General features: G+C 51.2%; 1 protein-coding gene across 2 annotated transcripts in view; it reads left to right on the top strand.

Annotated features, from left to right (window-relative positions):
• Positions 1 to 23,124, top strand: part of LOC132405695 (macrophage colony-stimulating factor 1 receptor-like) — a 156,335-nt gene that overhangs the window by 38,579 nt on the left and 94,632 nt on the right. For both annotated transcript variants that reach the window (XM_059990713.1, XM_059990714.1), the window contains one exon: positions 22,187 to 22,311. In XM_059990713.1, the coding sequence (XP_059846696.1) occupies positions 22,187 to 22,311 (125 nt within the window). The remainder of the gene's footprint in view (positions 1 to 22,186; positions 22,312 to 23,124) is intronic.

Below are 23,124 nucleotides of genomic sequence, written 5' to 3'. Positions count from 1 at the left end.
ATTGTTCCCGATGTTGGGGAAGTCCAGAATGAGGGGGTCACAGTTTAAGGATAAAGGGGAAGCCTTTTAGGACTGAGATGAGGATAAACTTCTTCACACAGAGACAATAGACAATAGACAATAGGTGCAGAAGTAGACCATTCGGCCCCTTGAGTCTGCACCTCCATTCTGAGATCATGGCTGATCATTCACTATCAATACCCAGTTCCTGCCTTGTCCCCATATCCCTTGATTCCCCTATCCATCAGATATCTATCTAGCTCCTTCTTGAAAGCATCCAGAGAATTGGCCTCCACCGTCTTCCGAGGCAGTGCATTCTACACCTCCACAACTCTCTGGGAGAAGAAGCTCCTCCTCAACTCTGTTTTAAATAACTGACCTCTTATTCTCAATCCATGCCCTCTGGTACTGGACTCTCCCAACATCTGGGACATATTTCCTGCCTCAATCCTATCAAATCCTTTAATTATCTTAAACGTTTCAATCAGATCCCCTCTCAATCTCCTCAATTCCAGCGTGTACAAGCCCATTCTCTCCAATCTCTCTGCGTAAGACAGCCCTGCCATCCCAGGAATCAACCTAATGAATCTACGCTGCACTTCCTCAATTGCCAGAATGTCCTTCCTTAAACCTGGAGACCAAAACTGTACACAATATTCCAGGTGCGGTCTCACCAGGGCCCTGTACAAATGCAAAAGGACATCCTTGCTCTTGTACTCAATTCCCCTTGTAATAAAGGCCAACATTCCATTTGCCCTCTTCACTGCCTGTTGCACTTGCTCATTCACCTTCATTGACTGGTGAACTAGGACTCCTAGGTCTCTTTGCATTTCTCCCTTACTTAACTCTACACCGTTCAGACAATACTCTGCCCTCTTGTTCCTGCTTCCAAAGTGGATAACTTCACATTTATTCACATTGAATGACATCTGCCAAGTATCTGCCCACTCACCCAGCCTATCCAAGTCTCCCTGTATTCTCCTAACGTCCTCTTCGCATGTCACACTGCCACCCAGTTTAGTATCGTCAGCAAACTTGCTGATATAGTTTTCAATGCCCTCATCTAAATCGTTGACATAAATCGTAAAGAGCTGTGGTCCCAATACAGAGCCCTGTGGTACCCCACTAGTCACCTCCAGCCAGTCCGAGAAACACCCATTCACTGCTACCCTTTGCTTTCTATCTGCCAACCAGTTTTCTATCCATGTTGAAACCCTGCCCCCAATGCCATGAGCTCTGATTTTACTCACCAATCTCCTATGTGGCACCTTATCAAATGCCTTCTGAAAATCTAGGTACACAACATCCACTGGCTTACCCTTTTCTAACATCCTTGTTACACCCTCAAAAAACTCCAACAGATTAGTCAAGCATGATTTGCCCTTGGTAAATCCATGCTGGCTCGGCCTAATCCTATTTCTGCCATCAAGATGTGCCACTATTTCGTCCTTAATAATGGACTCAAGCATCTTCCCCACGACTGACGTTAGGCTAACAGGGCGATAGTTCTCCGTTTTCTCCTTCCCTCCCTTCTTGAAAAGTGGGATAACATTAGCCACTCTCCAATCTTCAGGAACTGATCCTGAATCTAAGGAACATTGGAAAATGATTACCAATGCATCCGCAATTTCCTGAGCCACCTCTTTTAGAACCCTCGGATGCAAACCATCTGGACCCGGGGATTTATTAGCTTTCAGTCCTACCAGTCTACTCATCACAGTTTCCTTCCTAATGTCAATCTGTCTCAATTCCTCTGATATCTTATGACCCTGGCCCATCCATACATCTGGGAGATTGCTTGTGTCCTCCCTGGTGAAGACAGATCTAAAGTACGCATTAAATTCTGTTGCCATTTCCCTGTTTCCCATAACAATTTCTCCCAATTCATTCTTCAAGGGGCCAACATTGTTCTTAACTATCTTCTTTCTCTTCACATAGCTAAAAAAGCTTTTGCTATCCCCTTTTATATTCCTGGCTAGATTGAGCTCATACCTGATTTTTTCTCTCCGTATTGCTTTTTTAGTTAAGATCTGCTGTTCCTTAAAACTTTCCCAATCATCTGTATTCCCACTCATTTTAGCCCTGTCATACTTCTTTTTCTTTAATGCTATACTTCCTTTGTCAACCACTGTGGCCCCTTCCCCCTCTTTGAATCCTTCCTTCTCATTGGAATGAACTGCTTTTGCATCTTTTGTATTATCCCCAAGAATACCTGCCACTGCTGATCCACTGTCTTTCCTGCCAGGGCATCCGCCCATTTAACTTTGGCCAGCTCTTCCCTCATGGCTCTGTAGTCTCCTTTATTTAATTGCAACACTGACACCTCTGAGTGGTGAATCTGTGGAATTCTCTGCCACAGGAAACAGTTGAGGCCAGTTCATTGGCTATATTTAACAGGGAGTTAGATATGGCCCTTTGTGGCTAAAGGGATCAGGGGGTATGGAGAGAAAGCAGGTACAGGGTTCTGAGTTGGATGATCAGCCATGATCATACTGAATGGTGGTGCAGGCTCGAAGGGCCAAATGGCCTACTCCTGCAACTATTTTCTATGTTTCTATGAGAGGTCAGATTAAGAAGGTTTTCACGTGCTTGTAAAAAGAAGCAGACTGCACACCAACCCTTGTGGATCACTCTAATCACTGGCAACCGATGCTCCATAGACTGCAGGCACCACTGAATGTTCAGCTGCACCAACCTTCTCCGCAGAGCAAGGCTGCAGAGCCTGGAAGGCAAATGCAAGTAGGACTTGCAGAGAAGACACAGGACCCTGGGGAATGTTGTAGAACAGAGGGACCCTGGAGTACATGGTTTTCAGAAAGTGGAGTCACCGGCAGGCAGGATGGTAAAGAAGCCACTTGGCATACTAGCCTCCGTCAGTCAAGGTACTGAGTATAGAAACTGGAAGGTGAAGTTGTGGTTGTACAGGATGAAGATGAAGCTGCATTTGGAGTATTTTGTGCTGTTTCTGTCACCCTGCTATAGGAAAGATGTTATTAGACTGAAAGAAGTGCAGAGATTTACCTGGCTGTTGTGGAGACTTGAGGGGGTGAGTTACGGAGAGAAGTTGGGCAGTTAGGACTTTAGTCACTGGGGAAAAGGAGACTGAGGGGTGATACTATAGAGGTGTATAAAATCATGAGGGGTGTAGATAGGGTGAATGAGTCTTTTTTCCCTAGAGTTGGGGAATTAAAAGATAAAAGGTGTAGGGTTAAGGTGAGAGGGGAGAGAGTTAATAGGAACCCAAAGGGCAGCTTTCTTTCCCAGACGGTGATATCTCTGTAGAACGAGTTGCCAGAGGAAGTGGTTGAGGCAGGTACATTAACAACATTAAGCATTTCCCACCAGGATCAAGGACAGCTTCTACCCATTCTTAAAAGACTACTGAATGGTCCCCTTGTATGATAAAATGGCGTCTTGACCTCACCATCTACCTTGTTCTGATCTTATTGTCTGCCTGCACTGCGCTTTCTCTGTAACTGTGACACTTAATTCTGCATTTTCTTATTGTTTTCCCTTGTTCTACCTCAATGCACAGTGTAATGATCTGATCTGTTTATATGACCTGCAGTACAAAGATTTTCACTATAAACGCATGAGATTCTGCAGATACTGGAAATCCTGAGCAGCACACACAAAATTCTGAAGGGACTCATCAGGCCAGGCAGAATCTATCGAAGGGAATAAACAGTTAGCATTGTGGATTGAGACCCTTCATCAGGACTGGAAATGAATGGTTTTAGCCCAAAATGTCAACTGTTTATTTCCATCCATAGATGCTGCCGACATGCTGAGCTCCTCCAGCGTTTTATGTGTGTTTTCCACTGTACACATGACAATGACAAACCGATTTACCAATTTACTGCATAAACATCAAGAGCAAACAGAGATATCAGCTTTCATCCCCATCCTAGCTTTCCCAGATTAGCCAGACCTGAGAGAGAGTCTCAACCCACAACATCAACTGTCCATTTCCCTTCATAGACACTGACTTTCCCTGTGTTTGAGGAGTTCAAATTTCAAAGCAGATATTTGTCACCACACACTCAGTTTGCTTAATATCCACAAACCCATCCACCTCTCTTTGGGATGAACTCAGTGACTGACCCTCCATGTCTTCAATTTTTTTCATATGCTGAGGCTTTATAAGGCATTGGTCAGACCACATCAGGAGTACTGTGAGCAGTTTTGGGCCCCTTTTTTAAGAAGGGGTGCTCTGGCATTGGAGAGAGTCCAAATGAGGTTTATAAGAATGATCCCAGGAATGAAAGGGTTAATGTATGAGGAATGTTTGATGGCTCTGACCCTGTACTTGTTGGAGTTTAGAAGAATGGGGGGGGGGGAATCTCATTGAAACTTTTCAAATGTTGAAAGGCCTAGATAGACTGGATGTGGAGAGGATGTTTTCTATATTGGGGAGTCTAGGACCAGAGGACACAGCCTCAGAATAGAGGGATGTCCCTTTAATACAGAGATGAGGAAGAATTTCTGAGACAGAGAATGGTGAATCTGTGAGTTTCCTTGCTGCAGACGGTTGTGCAGGTCAAGCCACCGAGTATATTTAAAGTGGGTTGATTAGTCTGGGTGTCAAAGGTTGTGAAGAAGGCAGGAGAATGGGGTTGAGAGGGATAATAAATCTCTTTGGTGGAACGGACCCAATGAACCAAGTGGTCCAAATCCTCTCCTGTGCCTTATGGTCTTCAGAATCAAAGAACCACTGGATTCACCTCCCTCGTCTGAAGAAATCTTTCTTCACTTTAGTCCTGGGCATTCATCCCTCACTCTGAGGCAGAGAGCACACTCCCAAATTCCTCATCGTTTCTGTATCCAGCCTGAGCCATCCTGTAAGGATTTTATGTGAACAACTTCAGGAGAGGGGTTAAAACTCATCAAAACCACAGATTCCTCACATATCTGTACCAATCATCACCCAGACTGTATCTGTCTGAGAGAATCAGTATGCAACTGGGAAGTTAGAATAGGGAACTGACATTACAGGAAAAACACCAGCACAGACCTCCACTGATATCATCTGAAATTCAACTATGTTGGAATTAGAATTGGTTTTATTATCACTTGCACATGTCACAAAACTACTACAGCTACTGTGACACAATTACTGCTTGGGGCAACAGAGTTCAGAGTTCAATTCTGCTTCCTCTAAGGAGTTTGTATGTTCTCCCTGTGACCGTGTGGGTTTCCTCCCACATTCCAAAGACGTATGGTTGGCAGGTTAATTGGTTGTAAATTGTCCTGTCATTAGGCCATACATGAGTGGTTGATGTCCATACATCAGAGGTCGCTGGGCGTTGCGGCTTGTTGGCCTGGAAGGGTCTGTTCCTCACAGAATCTCTAAGTAAATAAATAGTATTAGTTACAGTGAGAAATGTGTAAGAAATTAATAAATAGTGAGGAACTCTGAGAGTGTGTCTTCAGGCTCCTGTACCTCCTCCTCGAAGGTAGCAATGAGAAGCGAGCATGTCCTGGGTGATGAGAGTCCTTCATGATGCATGCTGTCTTCTCAAGGTGTCTTCTTTTGAAGACATCCTTGATGCTGGGGAGGACAGAGTTTACAACACTTTTTCCAGTCCTGTGCAATGGCCTCTCCATACCAGTTGGTAATGCAACCAGTTAGAATGCTCTCTAGTACACCTCTGGAAATTTGCATGAGTTTTCAGAGAAATCCCAAGTCTTCTCATGCTCCTAATGAAATACATAGTTGCTGTCTTGTCTTTGTAATTCCATCAATACGTCAGGCCCAGGATAGATCCTCAGAGATGTTGACATCCAGGAACTATAAACTCCTCTCCCTTTCCACTGCTGATCCCTCGATGAGGACTGGTGTGTGGTCCACTTTCTGAAGTCCACAGTCAATTCCTTGGTCTAATCGACCTGGAGTGCAAGGTTGTTGCTGTGTCACCACTCATCCAGCTGGTCTGTCATATTGCCGTACGCCTCCCCGTCACCACCTGAGATTCTGCAAAGACCCTCCACTGCCAGGTGTACCCTCTGGAAGGCAGACCATTGTCCCTAAGACACAGACTCATCAGCCACATGCCTGCCAGTTCATCAGCACTGACATTAATAGATGTAACGAGTTTCGACCAGGGCAGATGCTGTTGGGAACAGAGGTGCAGACAAGGGAAAATAACAATGCAGGTGGCTGCAGAGAGTTGTGGACACGATCCAGTCCACCAGAGAATGGGGCACTCTATCTAACAGGCCACCTCAGAAAAGCAGATACCATAATCAAAGACCCCACCCACCCCAGACACTCTCTCATCGGGCAGGATACAAAAGCCTGAAATCACATACCGCCAGACTCAAGGACAGCTTCTACCCTGCCGCTGTGTGATAAAAGTGAATTCCTGACCTCTCAATCGCCATCATCATGGATCTTGCACCTTATTGTCTGCCTGCACTGCACTCTCTCTGGAACTGTAACACTTTATTCTGCATTCTGTTACCTTAATCTATGCTTATATGGAATATCTGTCTGGATGGCATGCACACTAAACACAGAACATCATAGACAGCACTAGAACAGGCCCTTCGGCCCACAATGTTGTACTGAACCAATCAAATGACCAACTAAACTAATCCCTCTGCCTACACAATGTCCACATCCCCCCCATTTTCCTCATATTCATGTGCCCACCTAAACGTCCCTTAAAAGTCTCTGAGGTATCGCCTCTACCAGCACCCAAGGCAGTGCATTCCAGGCACCCACCACTCTCTGTGTAGAAAAACTTGCCCGTCACATCTCCTTTGAAATTATCCCCTCTCACCTTGCATGCATGTCCTCTGGTATTAGACATTTCAACTCATGGAAAAAAGATACTGTCTGTCGACTCTATCAATGCCTCGTATAATCTTATAAATCTCTATCAGATCTCCCCTCAGCCTCCGCCATTACAGAGAAAGCAATCCAAGTTAGTCCAACCTCTATTACAGCACATACCACAAAATACTGTGGAGACCAAGTCATTGGGTATATTTGAAAAGGAGGCAGATAGGATCTTGATGAGTCAGGGTGTCAAAGGTTACGGGGAGAAGCCAGGAGAACGGGGTTGAGAGGGATAATAAGTCAGCCATGATGGAATGGCAGTGTGGAGTCAAAAGGCCAAATAGCCCAATTCTGCTCCTAAATCTTTATGGACTGATGGGTCTCCAACCTCCTCTACATAAGCATCTTCTGGTAAATGTCTTCTAAACTTTTTCAGGGTATCTCAGTCCATGTGTCAATAATAAACCAATCACCAATAACATGGCAAAGGTCAGCAAATTAATCTTGGGGCCATTTCAAGTGGATTTGCATTAAAAGCAAAATCAGAAAATGCAGGAAACACTCAAAAGATCAGGTCACACCTGCGGGAAATGAGCAAATGTTTCAACGCTGTATCTCTTTCCCCAGACTCTGACTGACCTGCTGAATATTCCTGGCACTTTCTGATTTTAATTTAGATTTCCATCATCTGCAGTTTATTTGATTTTCACTTTTTAAATTAAAAGTTTGAAGAGGTGCTGAACTGTTCTGGTCTCCATGATAAAGATGTGCAGGAGAAGGTGCTGAAGAGATCTACTGGGCTGGAAACTGAGTTGTAGAATTGAATCTCCCAGGCTGAGTTTCGAATATTCTGGTGGCTGTGACTTCAATTCAAATCTAATTCCTTGTTTTGGGACATTTGGGTTGTGGGAATTGTTACAGAGGTTCAGGTAACCCCGACTTGGAGACACACGAGATCCTGCAGATGCTGGAAATCCAGAGCAACACAGACAAAATGCTGGAGGACGGTCAGATAGCATCTACGAAGAGGAATGAAGAGTCACCCTCACCCTCCTCACCTGCCTATCTTGCCTCTTCCACCTGGATCCACTAATCACCTGCAAGCTGTGTAGGCAGAATTGATTACTGTTCGATGTTCTAAACTCTTGTTCCACCCTTTCCATCTCTCCTCTTTTTAGCCTTGAATGAGAACTTGAAATGTCAACTGTCCACTTCCCACCACAGCTCCTGCCCCACCTGGGTCTGGAGATCAGCCACGGACATCGGTTACCACCACCCCAAACACTGGAGGGACTGGAAAGGAGGGGGTGAAGCCAGATTAAGAAGGTGAACGAAGGAAAAGGAGGACAAGCTGGTAGTTGATAGGTAAAGTCAGGTGGGTGGGGAAGGGGGATCAAGTGAGAAGCTGGGAGGTGAAAATTGGAAAAGGTAAAGGGCTGAAGAAGAAGGAATCTCATTGGAGATGAGAGTTGGACCATGGGAGAAAGGGAAGGAGGAGAGGCGCTGGAGAAGCTGTTGGGCAGGGGAGAAGAACAGAAAGAGGTAAGAAGAGGCCAAAGTGGGGAAGTGAAGAAGAGGTAAGGGGGAGTGGGGAGAAATGACTGGAAGTTGGAGAAATTGATGTTTATACTATCAGGTTGGAGGCTACCCAGCTGGAATATGAGGTGTTGCTCCTCCAAGCTGAGATTGTGGCAGAAGAGAAGGCCAAGGACTGACGTGTCAGAGTGGGAATGGGGAGAGTGAAATAAAATGGTTGGCCACCAGGAAATCTTGGAGGGAAGGGTTAGATTGATCTTTGAGCCTAATGGCCAGTACTGTGCTGTAATGTTCTGCTCTACTTAGAGACATGGGCCAACACAGGCAAATGGCTCGAACTCAGGAAGGCAGGTTGGTCATCTTCCCTCTTCTCTTCCAGTCATGATGAAGGGTCTTGGGTGTTTATTCCTCTCTTTCAATGCTGCCTGAACTGCTGAGTTCCTCTGGCATTTTGTGTATTTTGCTCTGGATTTCCAGCATCTGCAGAATCTCTTGTGTTTATTATTACACAAGGATTATTTATTACTGTGTTCATTGATTGATTATTGTAGCTTATAGTTTTTTATTATTATGCATATTACTGTACTGCTGCCACAAAAGAACAAATTTCACAACTTGCATCAGGATAATAAATCTGATGATGATGACCAAAGTGGTATTTACTGATAAGCTTGTGTCTCTGAGAAATGTGCACATCGGGAACACTATTCCAGTGCCAGGGATCTTGCCGAAGTTTGTCCGTCCGTCCGTCCTGTGAATGCTTGTGTTTCCTCCGGGTGCTCCGGTTTCCTCCTGCAGTCCAAAGATGTAGTGATTAGTAAGTTAATAGGTCATTGTAAATATTCCTGTGCTTGTTCTGGGGTTTATAGATGGGTGGTGTTGCTGGGCAGTGTGCCTCACTGGGCCAGAAGAGCCTGTTCCGTGCTGAATCTCTAAATAGATCATTGTGCGGCCAGGGCTCGATGGGCTAAAAGAGTCTGTTACCATACCATATCTCCAAAGAAAATACATTTTCAAATAATTAAACTCTGCTGGAAGACTTTGCAACTTAATAAAAACTGATGGCTCAATCCTTTGAAAAACTGAAGGGATGAGCCGGGACTGGGGAGTGAGAATAATTTTATGTGGAATTAAAACTCCAAATAAAATGACTGGAGTGTGAGGTGCACTGCAGGAACTCCCGGGGTCCCTGCCCGTCTCTGTCCTGGGCCGTACTTACCCCCACACCCAGTTACCACCAGGCCTTCCTGAAGTTGCAACATCTCAGCAGATATGCACATTACCTCAGAGAGACCAGCTCATCGGTAAACATCACATCAGAGCAGACAGGACAGGCACAAGTGTGGCAATGCTGCTGCTTGCAATGTGGTCAGGACTGCTGATGTAATCTGCGAGGCAAACAAGAAGTGAGACTGAGAAATGGGAATTGAAATTGTGACTATTTTTATGTGACACTTATCTAGGTGCTGGTTTATTTGTGAAGACCCAAAGCATTTTCAGACAGCTCTTGGGCAGCTGGAAAAATGGGCTGAAAATGGCAGATAGAATTAAATGGTCTTGCACTTTGAGAGGACAAACCAGGGTGGGAGTTTGTGAGCAGTGGGGCACTGAAGAGTGTGGTAGATCAAAGAGGTCTGGCAATACAGATCTGGAATTCCTTGAAAGTGTCATCACAGATAGGTACAGTCAAAAAGCAACTCTATGACACTCAGCCTTTGACTCATCTCAATCACGTTGCCCTCTGATACGCAGAGACTGGATCTCTGCAAGTCCGCATGTATATAAGCAAACAGGCATGGTGAGGGAGGGTCACACTGTGGGAGGGGAGGTACTGAGAGAGTCACACTGTGCGAGAGGGTCACCCTGTGGAAGGGGTGATACTGAGGGAGGGTGACTCTGTGGGAGGGGTGATACTGAGGGAGGGTCACACTGTGGGAGGGGTGGTAGTGAGGGAGGGTCACAATTTGGGAAGGGTGATACTGAGGGAGGGTCACACTGTGGAGGGGTGATACTGAGGGAGGATCACACTGTGCGAGGGGTGGTATTGAGGGAGGGTCACACATTAGGAAGGGTGATACTGAGGGAGGGTCACGCTGTACGAGGGGTGGTATTGAGGGAGGGTCACAATTTGGGAAGGGTGATACTGAGGGAGGGTCACGCAGTGCCAGGGGTGGTAGTGAGGGAGGGTCACACTTTGGGAAGGGTGATACTGAGGGAGGGTCACACTGTGGAGGGGTGATACTGAGGGAGGGTCACACTGTGCGAGGGGTGGTATTGAAAGAGGGACACACTTTGGGAAGGGTGATACTGAGGGAGGGTCACACTGTGGAGGGGTGATACTGAGGCAGGGTCACACTGCGAGGGGTGGCATTGAGGGAGGGTCACACTTTAGGAAGGGTGATACTGAGGGAGGGGTGATATTCAGGGAGGGTCACACTGGGAGGGGTGATACTGAGGGAGGGTCACACTGTGCGAGGGGTGGTATTGAGGGAGGGTCACACTTTGGGAAGGGTGATACTGAGGGAGGGTCACACTGTGAGGGGTGGTATTGAGGGAGGGTCACCCTTTGGGAAGGGTGATACTGAGGGAGGGGTGATATTGAGGGAGTGTCACACTGTGGAGGGGTGATACTGAGGGAGGGTCACACTGTGGAGGGGTGATACTGAGGCAGGGTCACACTGCGAGGGATGGTATTGAGGGAGGGTCACACATTAGGAAAGGTGATACTAAGGGAGGGGTGATACTGAGGGAGGGTCACACTGAGCGAGGGGTGGTATTGAGGGAGGGTCACACTTTGTGAAGGGTGATACTGAGGGAGGGGTGATATTGAGGGATGGTCACACTGTGGGAGGGGTGGTATTGAGGGAGGGTCACACTTTGGGAAGGGTGATACTGAGGGAGGGTCACACTGTGGAGGGGTGATACTGAGGGAGGGTCACACTGTGCGAGGGGTGGTATTGAGGGAGGGTCACACTGTGCGAGGGGTGGTATTGAGGGAGGGTCACACTGTGCGAGGGGTGGTATTGAGGGAGGGTCACACTTTGGGAAGGGTGATACTGAGGGAGGGTCACACTGTGCGGGGGGTGGTATTGAGGGAGGTTCACACTTTGGGAAGGGTGATACAGAGGGAGGGGTGATACTGAGGGAGGGTCACACTGTGGGAGGGGTGGTTTGAGGGAGGGTCACACTGTGGAGGAGTGATACTGAGGGAGGGTCACCGTGCGAGGGGTGGTATTGAGGGAGGCTCACACTGTGGGAGGGGTGATACTGAGGGATGGTCACACTGTGCGAGGGGTGGTATTGAGGGAGGGTCACACTTTGGGAATGGTGATGCTGAGGGAGGGGTGATATTGAGGGAGGTTCACTGTGGAGGGGTGATACTGAGGGAGGGTCACACTGTGGAGGGGTGATACTGAGGGAGGGTCACAGTGTGCGAAGGGTGGTATCGAGGGAGGGTCACACTTTGGGAAGGGTGATACTGAGGGAGGGTCACACTGTGGAGGGTTGATACTGAGGGAGGGTCACACTGTGCGAGGGGTGGTATTGAGGGAGGGTCACACTTTAGGAAGGGTGATACTGAGGGAGGGGTGATATTGAGGGAGGGTTACACTGTGGAGGGGTGATACTGAGGGAGGGTCACACTGGAAGGGGTGGTATTGAGGGAGGGTCACACTTTGGGAAGGGTGATACTGAGGGAGGGGTGATATTGAGGGAGGGTCACACTTTGGGGTGATACTGAGGGTGGGTCACACTGTGGAGTGGTGATACTGAGGGAGGGTCACACTGTGCGAGGGGTGGTATTGAGGGAGGGTCACACTTTGGGAAGGGTGATACTGAGGGAGGGTCACACTGTGGAGGGGTGATACAGGGAGGGTCACTGTGGGGGGGTGGTTTGAGGGAGGGTGACTCTGTGGGAGGGGTGATACTGAGGGAGGGTCACACTATGGAGGGGTGATACTGAGGGAGGGTCACACTGTGCGAGGGGCAGTATTGAGGGAGGGTCACACTTTGGGAAGTGTGATACTGAGGGAGGGGTGATATTGCGGGAGGGTCACACTGTGGAGGGGTGATACTGAGGGAGGGTCACACTGTGCAAGGGGTGGTATTGAGGGAGGGTCACACTAGGAAGGGTGATACTGTGGGAGGGGTGATATTGAGGGAGGGTCACACTGTGCGAGGGGTGGTATTGAGGGAGGGTCACACTTTGGGAAGGGTGATACTGAGGGAGGCTCACACTGTGGGAGGGGTGATACTGAGGGATGGTCACACTGTGCGAGGGGTGGTATTGAGGGAGGGTCACACTTTGGGAATGGTGATGCTGAGGGAGGGGTGATATTGAGGGAGGTTCACTGTGGAGGGGTGATACTGAGGGAGGGTCACACTGTGGAGGGGTGATACTGAGGGAGGGTCACAGTGTGCGAAGGGTGGTATCGAGGGAGGGTCACACTTTGGGAAGGGTGATACTGAGGGAGGGTCACACTGTGGAGGGTTGATACTGAGGGAGGGTCACACTGTGCGAGGGGTGGTATTGAGGGAGGGTCACACTTTAGGAATGGTGATACTGAGGGAGGGGTGATATTGAGGGAGGGTTACACTGTGGAGGGGTGATACTGAGGGAGGGTCACACTGGAAGGGGTGGTATTGAGGGAGGGTCACACTTTGGGAAGGGTGATACTGAGGGAGGGGTGATATTGAGGGAGGGTCACACTTTGGGGTGATACTGAGGGAGGGTCACACTGTGCGAGGGGTGGTATTGAGGGAGGGTCACACTTTGGGAAGGGTGATACTGAGGGAGGGTCACACTGTGGAGGGGTGATACAGGGAGGGTCACTGTGGGGGTGTGGTTTGAGGGAGGGTGACTCTGTGGGAGGGGTGATACTGAGGGAGGGTCACACTATGGAGGGGTGATACTGAGGGAGGGTCGCACTGTGGGAGGGGCAGTATTGAGGGAGGGTCACACTTTGGGAAGTGTGATACTGAGGGAGGGGTGATATTGCGGGAGGGTCACACTGTGGAGGGGTGATACTGAGGGAGGGTCACACTGTGCAAGGGGTGGTATTGAGGGAGGGTCACACTAGGAAGGGTGATACTGTGGGAGGGGTGATATTGAGGGAGGGTCACACTGTGCGAGGGGTGGTATTGAGGGAGGGTCACACTTTGGGAAGGGTGATACTGAGGGAGGGTCACACTGTGGAGGGGTGATACTGAGGGAGTGTCACACTGTGCGAGGGGTGGTATTGAGGGAGGGTCACACTTTGGGAAGGGTGATACTGAGGGAGGGTCACACTGTGGAGGGATGCTACTGAGGGAGGGTCACACTGTGCGAGGGGTGGTATTGAGGGAGGGTCGCACTTTGGGAAGGGTGATATTGAGGGAGGGTCACACTGTGGGAGGGATGGTATTGAGGGAGGTTCACACTTTAGGAAGGGTGATACTGAGGGAGGGGTGATATTGAGGGAGTGGCACATTGTGGGAGGGGTGATACTGAGGGAGGGTCGATACTGAGGGAGGGTCACACTGTGGGAGGGGTGGTGTCAATATACAGATGCAGAGTAGAGAGCACCCTAACAAGTTACATCACTGCTCTGTACGGAAACTGCACTGTGGTGGACAGGAAGACTCCACAACAGGTCGTCAAAACTGTCGAGTGCATCCCCAGCACCTGCCTACCCACCATTAAGGACACGTATACTGAAAAGGAGTAGTAACATCATGAAGGTTCCCAGCACCCTGCTCGTGGACTGTTTGTCCCACTCCCATTGGGGAGGAGGCTACGTAGCATCCACACCAGGACCACCAGTCTCAAAATCAGTTACGATCTCTAAGCATTAGGGCTGATCGATACCTCCTCCCACTAACCCACCCCTCCACACCCCCAACCACCACTACTTTATCATTTCCTGTCAGTCACCTTACATACAGACACTCCTGTGCCTCGTGTCACTTTATGGACATACAATCAATATAGGTACATAAGCTATCTTATGTATTTATATTTTTTGTGTCTTTTTAAGTATTGCTTTCTTTATCTTTTGTGGGTTTTTGAGCTGTATCGGGTGCAGAGCATCAATTACTTCACTCTCCATTACACCAGTGTGCTGGGAGTAACAATAAACGGTCTGGAATTACAAATGCTGAAAAGACAAGTAATGGAGGAGTTCGCAGCCTGAACAAATGAACTTTGTTCAACAAGATGCTCTTCCAGATCAATGTGTTGAGGGACCAGCCAGGGGAAGGTATTCCAGACCTGATTTTGTCCAGTGAGAAAGTGTTGTTGTCAAAAGCACAAGCGATTCTGCAATCGAGGAAATCCAGAGCCACACACACAAAATGCTGGAGGAACTCAGCAGGTCAGGCAGCATCTATGGAGACGGAATAAACAGTCAGCATTTCAGGCCGAGACTCTTCTTCAGACCTGGAAAGGAAAGGATGGGGTAGAAGCTAGAATAAGACTGTGGGGGAGAGGGAGAAGTACACACTGGGAGGTGAGGGGTGAGACCAAGTGAGGGGGAAGGTGGGTGAGTGGGGGAGGGGGATGAAGTGAGACACTGGGAGATGATAGGTGAGACCAAGTGAGGGGAAAGGTGGGTGAGTGGGGAGGGGGGATGAAGTGAGACACTGGGAGGTGATAGGTGAGACCAGGTGAGGGAGAAGATGGGTGGGTGGGGGTGGGAGATGAAGTGAGACACTGGGAGGTGATAGGTGAGACCAGGTGAGGGGGAAGGTGGGTGGGTGGGGGAGGGGGATGAAGTGAGACACTGGGAGGTGATAGGTGAGACCGGGTGAGAGGGAAGGTGGGTGGGTGGGGAGGGGGATGAAGTGAGACACTGGGAGGTGATAGGTGAGACCGGGTGAGAGGGAAGGTGGGTGGGTGGGGAGGGGGATGAAGTGAGACACTGGGAGGTGATAGGTGAGACCAGGTGAGGGGGAAGGTGGGTGGTTGGGGAGGGGGATGGAGTGAGACACTGGGAGGTGATAGGTGAGACCAGGTGAGGGGGAAGGTGGATGAAGTGAGACACTGGGAGGTGATAGGTGAGACCAGGTGAGGGGGAAGGGGGATGAAGTGAGACACTGGGAGGTGATAGGTGAGACCAGGTGAGGGGGAAGGTGTGTGGGTGGGGGAGAGGGATGAAGTGAGACACTGGGAGGTGAAAGGGGGAATTTGACAGGAGAGGAGAGTGGACCCTGGGAATGAGAAGGGTAACCAGAGGGAAGTGATAGGCAGGTCAGAAGGGAAGGGGGTAAGAGGAAAACCAGAATGGGGAATGGAAAAATGGGGAGGAGGGAGAAAGTACAGCAAGTTAGGGGAATCAATGTTAATGCCATCAGGTTGAAGGCTACCCAGACAGAATATGAGGCATGTCAAGAAGTCTTTGAGGAAGACTGATCAAGAAATAAGAGGATCTGACAATGACTTTGAAAAAGCAATCATTCAAAGTGAAACAATGGAATGAAATTTAAACAGTGAGGGAGACAGATCAGACTGCAGACGCTGGGGTCTGGCACAACACAGAAAGCTGGAGTTACCCAGCAGGTACCCTACGAAAATGGATGTTTCTGGGAGAAACCCTTCACCTGGATTGGACAGCACAGGCTGGAGAGCACACAGAAATAACCGCAAGAGAAATAGATTCCTGAACCGATCACTTGTATGATAACTCAGTGCAGATTGATAAAGTGGTTAAAAGGTGAACGGTGTGTTCGTTGGTCAGGGACTGAGTTCCAGAGCCATGAAGTAACATTGCAGCTCTATAAAACCCCACTTGGACAACACGTGTTCACTTCTGGTCACCTCGCTACAGAAAGCTTTTGAGAGGGTGCAGAGGTGATGCAGCAGGATGCTGCCTAGAATACAGACAATGTCTCATAAGGACAAGTTGAGTGAGCAAAGGAGGCTGAGAGGTGACCTGATCGAGGTGTACAAGATGGTGAGAGGCATCAATCGAATGGACAGCGAGTTCTTTTTCCCAGCACAGAAAGGGCAATATAAGGGAGCACAGCTTTCACGTCAAATAAGAGAACATCGGCAGTGCAGGAAATCCAAGCAACACACACAAAACGCTGAAGAAACTCAGTCGATGTACAGTCGGTATTTCAGGCCAAGACCATTCGGAGTCACGCCAAAGAGTTTCAGCCCAAAATGTCGACTGTACTCTTTTTCATCGATGCTGCCTGGCCTGATCAGTTCCTCCAGCATTTTGTGTGTGTATGATTTTAAGGTGACTGGGAGAAAGTATGGGGGATATCAGAGGCCCTTCTCAATCACCTGCATTCCAAAAGCAATCACTCCCTATAACTCACTGATGGGAACAGTTAATGAAACAGGCCTTCAGACCATATTGACTGTGCCAAACTATTTTAATTGTTCTGAATATACCAGAAGTCTCCTCAAGTAAGGGCAAAATATCAAAATGCAACAGTTGCTATGAATTTGCTAGGGGTGTCGAGGCCCCTAGGAGACAGAGGTGTTGGTCTAGGGTCCCCTCACAGTCCACAGGGGACAGAGATGTGGGTGTAGGGACCCCTCACAGTTCACAGGGGACAGAGGTGTGGGTGTAGGGACCCCTCACTGTCCACAGGGGACAGAGGTGTGGGTGTAGGGTCCCCTCACTGTCCACAGGGGACAGAGGTGTGGGTGTCGGGTCCCCTCACTGTCCACAGGGGACAGAGGTGTGGGTGTAGGGACCCCTCACTGTCCACAGGGGACAGAGACCTGGGTGTAGGGACCCCTCACAGTCCACAGGGGACAGAGGTGTGGGTGTAGGGTCCCCTCACAGTCCACAGGCGACAGAGCTGTGGGTGTAGGGACCCCTCACTGTCCACAGGGGACAGAGGTGTGGGTGTTGGGTCCCCTCACAGTTCACAGAGGACAGAGGTGTGGGTGTAGGGACCCCTCACTGTCCACAGGGGACAGAGGTGTGGGTGTAGGGACCCCTCACAGTCCACAGGGGACAGAGGTGTGGGTGTCGGGTCCCCTCACTGTCCACAGGGGACAGAGGTGTGGGTGTCGGGTCCCTTCACAGTTCACAGGGGACAGAGGTGTGGGTGTAGGGACCCCTCACAGTCCACAGGGGACAGAGGTGTGGGTGTCGGGTCCCCTCACTGTCCACAGGGGACAGAGGTGTGGGTGTCGGGTCCCCTCACAGTTCACAGGGGACAGAGGTGTGGGTGTCGGGTCCCCTCACTGTCCACAGGGGACAGAGGTGTGGGTGTCGGGTCCCCTCACAGTTCACAGGGGACAGAGGTGTGGGTGTATGGACCCCTCACAGTTCACAGGGGACAGAGGAGTGGGTGTAGGGACCCCTCACTGTTCACAGGGGACAGAGGTGTGGGTGTTGGGTCCCCTCACAGTCCACAGGGGACAGAGGTGTGGGTGTAGGGACCCCTCACAGTTCACAGGGGACAGAGGAGTGGGTGTAGGGACCACTCACTGTTCACAGGGGACAGAGGTGTGGGTGCAGGGTCCCCTCACAGTCCACAGGGGACAGAGATGTGGGTGTCGGGTCCCCTCACTGTCCACAGGGGACAGAGGTGTGGGTGTCGGGACACCTCACTGTCCACAGGGGACAGAGGTGTGGGTGTCGGGTCCCCTCACAGTCCACAGGGGACAGAGGTGTGGGTGTCGGGTCCCCTCACAGTCCACAGGGGACAGAGGAGTGGGTGTAGGGACCCCTCACTGTTCACAGGGGACAGAGGTGAGGGTGTAGGGACCCCTCACAGTCCACAGGGGACAGAGGTGTGGGTGTAGGGTCCCCTCACTGTCCACAGGGGACAGAAGTGAGGGTGTCGGGTCCCCTCACAGTCCACAGGGGACAGAGGTGTGGGTGTTGGGTCCCCTCACAGTTCACAGAGGACAGAGGTGTGGGTGTAGGGACCCCTCACTGTCCACAGGGGACAGAGGTGTGGGTGTCGGGTCCCCTCACAGTCCACAGGGGACAGAGGTGTGGGTGTAGGGTCCCCTCACAGTCCACAGGGGACAGAGGTGTGGGTGTCGGGTCCCCTCACTGTCCACAGGGGACAGAGATGTGGGTGTCGGGTTCCCTCACTGTCCACAGGGGACAGAGGTGTGGGTGTAGGGACCCCTCACAGTCCACAGGGGACAGAGGTGTGGGTGTCGGGTCCCCTCACAGTTCACAGGGGACAGAGGCGTGGGTGTATGGACCCCTCACAGTTCACAGGGGACAGAGGAGTGGGTGTAGGGACCCCTCACTGTCCACAGGGGACAGAGGTGTGGGTGTCGGGTCCCCTCACAGTTCACAGGGGTCAGAGGTGTGGGTGTAGGGACCCCTCACAGTTCACAGGGGACAGAGGAGTGGGTGTAGGGACCTCTCACTGTTCACAGGGGACAGAGGTGTGGGTGTAGGGTCCCCTCACTGTCCACAGGGGACAGAGGTGTGGGTGTTGGGTCCCCTCACTGTCCACAGGGGACAGAAGTGTGGGTGTCAGGTCCCCTCACAGTCCACAGGGGACAGAGGTGTGGGTGTAGGGTCCCCTCACAGTCCACAGGGGACAGAGGTGTGGGTGTCGGGTCCCCTCACTGTCCACAGGGGACAGAGGTGTGGGTGTAGGGTCCCCTCACAGTCCACAGGGGACAGAGGTGTGGGTGTCGGGTCCCCTCACTGTCCACAGGGGACAGAGGTGTGGGTGTAGGGACCCCTCACAGTCCACAGGGGACAGAGGTGTGGGTGTCGGGACCCCTCACTGTCCACAGGGGACAGAGACCTGGGTGTAGGGACCCCTCACAGTCCACAGGGGACAGAGGTGTGGGTGTAGGGTCCCCTCACAGTCCACAGGGGACAGAGGTGTGGGTGTTGGGTCCCCTCACAGTTCACAGAGGACAGAGGTGTGGGTGTAGGGACCCCTCACTGTTCACAGGGGACAGACGTGTGGGTGTAGGGTCCCCTCACAGTCTACAGGGGACAGAGGTGTGGGTGTAGGGACCCCTCACTGTTCACAGGGGACAGAGGTGTGGGTGTAGGGTCCCCTCACAGTCCACAGGGGACAGAGGTGTGGGTGTTGGTTCCCCTCACAGTTCACAGAGGACAGAGGTATGGGTGTAGGGACCCCTCACTGTCCACAGGGGACAGAGGTGTGGGTGTCGGGTCCCCTCACAGTCCACAGGGGACAGAGGTGTGGGTGTCGGGTCCCCTCACAGTCCACAGGGGACAGAGGTGTGGGTGTCGGGTCCCCTCACTGCCAACAGCGGACAGAGGTGTGGGTGTAGGGACCCCTCACAGTCCACAGGGGACAGAGGTGTGGGTGTCGGGTCCCCTCACAGTTCACAGGGGACAGAGGTGTGGGTGTCGGGTCCCCTCACTGTCCACAGGGGACAGAGGTGTGGGTGTCGGGTCCCCTCACAGTTCACAGGGGACAGAGGTGTGGGTGTAGGGACCCCTCACAGTTCACAGGGGACAGAGGAGTGGGTGTAGGGACCCCTCACTGTTCACAGGGGACAGAGGTGTGGGTGTAGGGTCCCCTCACAGTCTACAGGGGACAGAGGTGTGGGTGTAGGGTCCCCTCACAGTCCACCAGGGGACAGAGATATGGGTGTAGGGTCCCCTCACTGTCCACAGGGGACAGAGGTGAGGGTGTAGGGACCCCTCACAGTCCACAGGGGACAGAGGTGTGGGTGTAGGGTCCCCTCACTCTCCACAGGGGACAGAGGTGTGGGTGTAGGGACCCCTCACTGTTCACAGGGGACAGAGGTGTGGGTGTAGGGACCCCTCACTGTCCACAGGGGACAGAGGAGTGGGTGTAGGGACCCCTCACTGTTCACAGGGGACAGAGGTGTGGGTGTAGGGTCCCCTCACAGTCCACAGGGGACAGAGGTGTGGGTGTAGGGACCCCTCACAGTCCACAGGGGACAGAGGTGTGGGTGTAGGGTCCACTCACTTTCCACAGGGGACAGAGGTGTGGGTGTAGGGACCCCTCACTGTTCACAGGGGACAGAGGTGTGGGTGTAGGGACCCCTCACAGTCCACAGGGGACAGAGGTGTGGGTGTAGGGACCCCTCACTGTTCACAGGGGACAGAGGTGTGGGTGTAGGGACCCCTCACAGTCCACAGGGGACAGAGGTGTGGGTGTAGGGACCCCTCACAGTCCACAGGGGACAGAGGTGTGGGTGTAGGGTCCCCTCACTGTCCACAGGGGACAGAGGTGTGGGTGTAGGGTCCCCTCACTGTTCACAGGGGACAGAGGTGTGGGTGTAGGGTCCCCTCACTGTTCACAGGGGACAGAGGTGTGGTTGTAGGGTCCCCTCACTGTCCACAGGGGACAGAGGTGTGAGTGTAGGGTCCCCTCACTGTTCACAGGGGACAGAGGTGTGGGTGTAGGGTCCCCTCACTGTTCACAGGGGACAGAGGTGTGGGTGTAGGGACCCCTCACAGTCCACAGGGGACAGAGGTGTGGGTGTAGGGACCCCTCACTGTTCACAGGGGACAGAGGTGTGGGTGTAGGGACCCCTCACAGTCCACAGGGGACAGAGGTGTGGGTGTAGGGTCCCCTCACTGTCCACAGGGGACAGAGGTGTGGGTGTAGGGACCCCTCACAGTCCACAGGGGACAGAGGTGTGGGTGTAGGGACCCCTCACAGTCCACAGGGGACAGAGGTGTGGGTGTAGGGACCCCTCACTGTTCACAGGGGACAGAGGTGTGGGTGTAGGGTCCCCTCACTGTTCACAGGGGACAGAGGTGTGGGTGTAGGGTCCCCTCACTGTTCACAGGGGACAGAGGTGTGGGTGTAGGGTCCCCTCACTGTCCACAGGGGACAGAGGTGTGGGTGTAGGGTCCCCTCACAGTCCACAGGGGACAGAGGTGTGGGTGTAGGGTCCCCTCACTGTCCACAGGGGACAGAGGTGTGGGTGTAGGGACTCCTCACTGTCCACAGGGGACAGAGGTGTGGGTGTAGGGACTCCTCACTTTTTACAGGGGACAGGTGTGGGTGTAGGGACTCCTCACAGTTCACAGAGGACAGGGGTGTGGGTTTGAAGTCAGATGTCGGGGCCTGACAAATCGGGGTTTCAAGATAAACCTGTTGTCTTTCTCAAAGGCATAAAGTCAAACTGATGTTTATTTGATATTTTTTGGAGATGCAGCATAAAACAGACCATTCCAGCTTTTCACACAAAGCTTGACAACCCCTGATTTAACCCTAACCTAATCAGATGACAACTTACAATGACAAATTAACCTATTAACTTGTATGCCTTTGGACTGTGGGAGGAAACCGGAACACCCAGACAACTCATGTCCATGGGGAGGAACCTAGAAACTCCTTACAGAGGAAGCCAGGATTAAACTCCTACTTCTGACACACTAATCTGTAATAGCATCGTGCAAACTTCCACAGAATATTGCACAGGTGTAATGAAAAACTTATTTGTAACAGCATCACTGGCTCTCAGAGCATCAGATAAACAGCAGTCACTGGAAAAAATATAAATCAGAGATAAATAATATGCAAAATGAAGCATGATAGAACATAATCAGAAGAAGAAATCCCAGTGTTGCTTTACTTGAGCTTGTACCAGTTGGTTCAAAAACGAAGTAGCTGTTGCTGAACCTGGTGTTGTGGGTCTTCTCCCGAGAGGAGCCAAGCGGAGATGTGCTGGCCTGGGTGTCACTTTCTCCTGTGGACACTACCAAAGGTGGGCAGGGACGTGCCTCTGATGTATTGGCACGAGTCCATCTCTCTCTGGAGCTTCTTCTGTTCCTGCGTATTTGGATTGCCGTACCAGACCATGATGTAACCGTGCCTTTAATGTCTCAGTGAGGAGTTATGTGTAACATTGACCGAGTTTCGGAGCCTTTGCTTGGGGAAAAGAAAGTTCTCTCAACAACCTTTCAGCCACTTCTTGTCCACTTCCAGAGTTCCATCTTTCACTCGAACCCAAGTATCAGTTGCGTCTGAGAGGGGAATCGTTCGTGGCAAAGTGCACTGCCCTCTGTGACAGCCTCTTGGTGACTGTGAATTGGTTCTCTCCGCAGGGAAAGGTCAGTTTGAAGTCTGTTCTCCTTTTCTATTGAATCAGATTTGTTTTGTTCCAGTAGAGCAGTAGGAGGGAGACCCACACCAGCACTGGGAGCCTCCTTCCATCTGCCTGGGGTTACATGGGACCTGGTCATTGGCCAACTCACTCACCTCACTGGTATTTACAAAATACCCTCTCATGGAAGCTTGGCCAGAACCTTCCATTATAAGACCAGAAGACACTGGATTAGAGTGAGGCCATTCAGCCCATCAGGCCTACTCCACCATTCCACCATGGCTGAATTTTTTTCCCATATTCTCCTAGTAATCTTTAACCTCTTACTAATCAAGAACCCATCAAGCTTTGCCTTAAACACACCCAATGACCTAGCCTCCACAGCCCTCTCAATGAATTCCAGAGTCACCGCCCTCTGTCTAAAGAATTCCTCCTCATCTCTGTTCTAAAGGATGTCTGTATCCTGAGACCGTGCCCTTTGTGCCAGTCTCCCTCACTACCGGAAGCATCATCTCCATGTCTGATCTCTCCAAGCCATCCAGTAAACGGAAGGTGCAAATCTCTCTCTCCCCCCCTCCCCCCCTCTCTCTCTCCCCCCCCCCCCCGTTAGCCCTGATTGAAAGAGGATTCAATAGGTGGGGGAGCATGGGTGATGTGGGAGGGGATTCAGTGGGTGGGGAGAGTCAGTGATGGGGAGAGTATCTATGAGCTGTGGGAGGGGATTCAGTGGGTAGGGGGAGTCAGTGACAGGGGAGAGTGTCCGTGGGCTGTGGGAGGGGATTCGGTGGGTGGGGGGAGTTGGTGATGGGGAGAGTGCTTG

The sequence above is a fragment of the Hypanus sabinus genome, chromosome 15 (genome assembly GCF_030144855.1).
Source record: "Hypanus sabinus isolate sHypSab1 chromosome 15, sHypSab1.hap1, whole genome shotgun sequence".
NCBI lineage: Eukaryota > Metazoa > Chordata > Chondrichthyes > Myliobatiformes > Dasyatidae > Hypanus > Hypanus sabinus.
The sequence above is the reverse complement of the archived record's forward strand: the minus strand, read 5'-3'. Positions and strand labels throughout refer to the sequence as shown.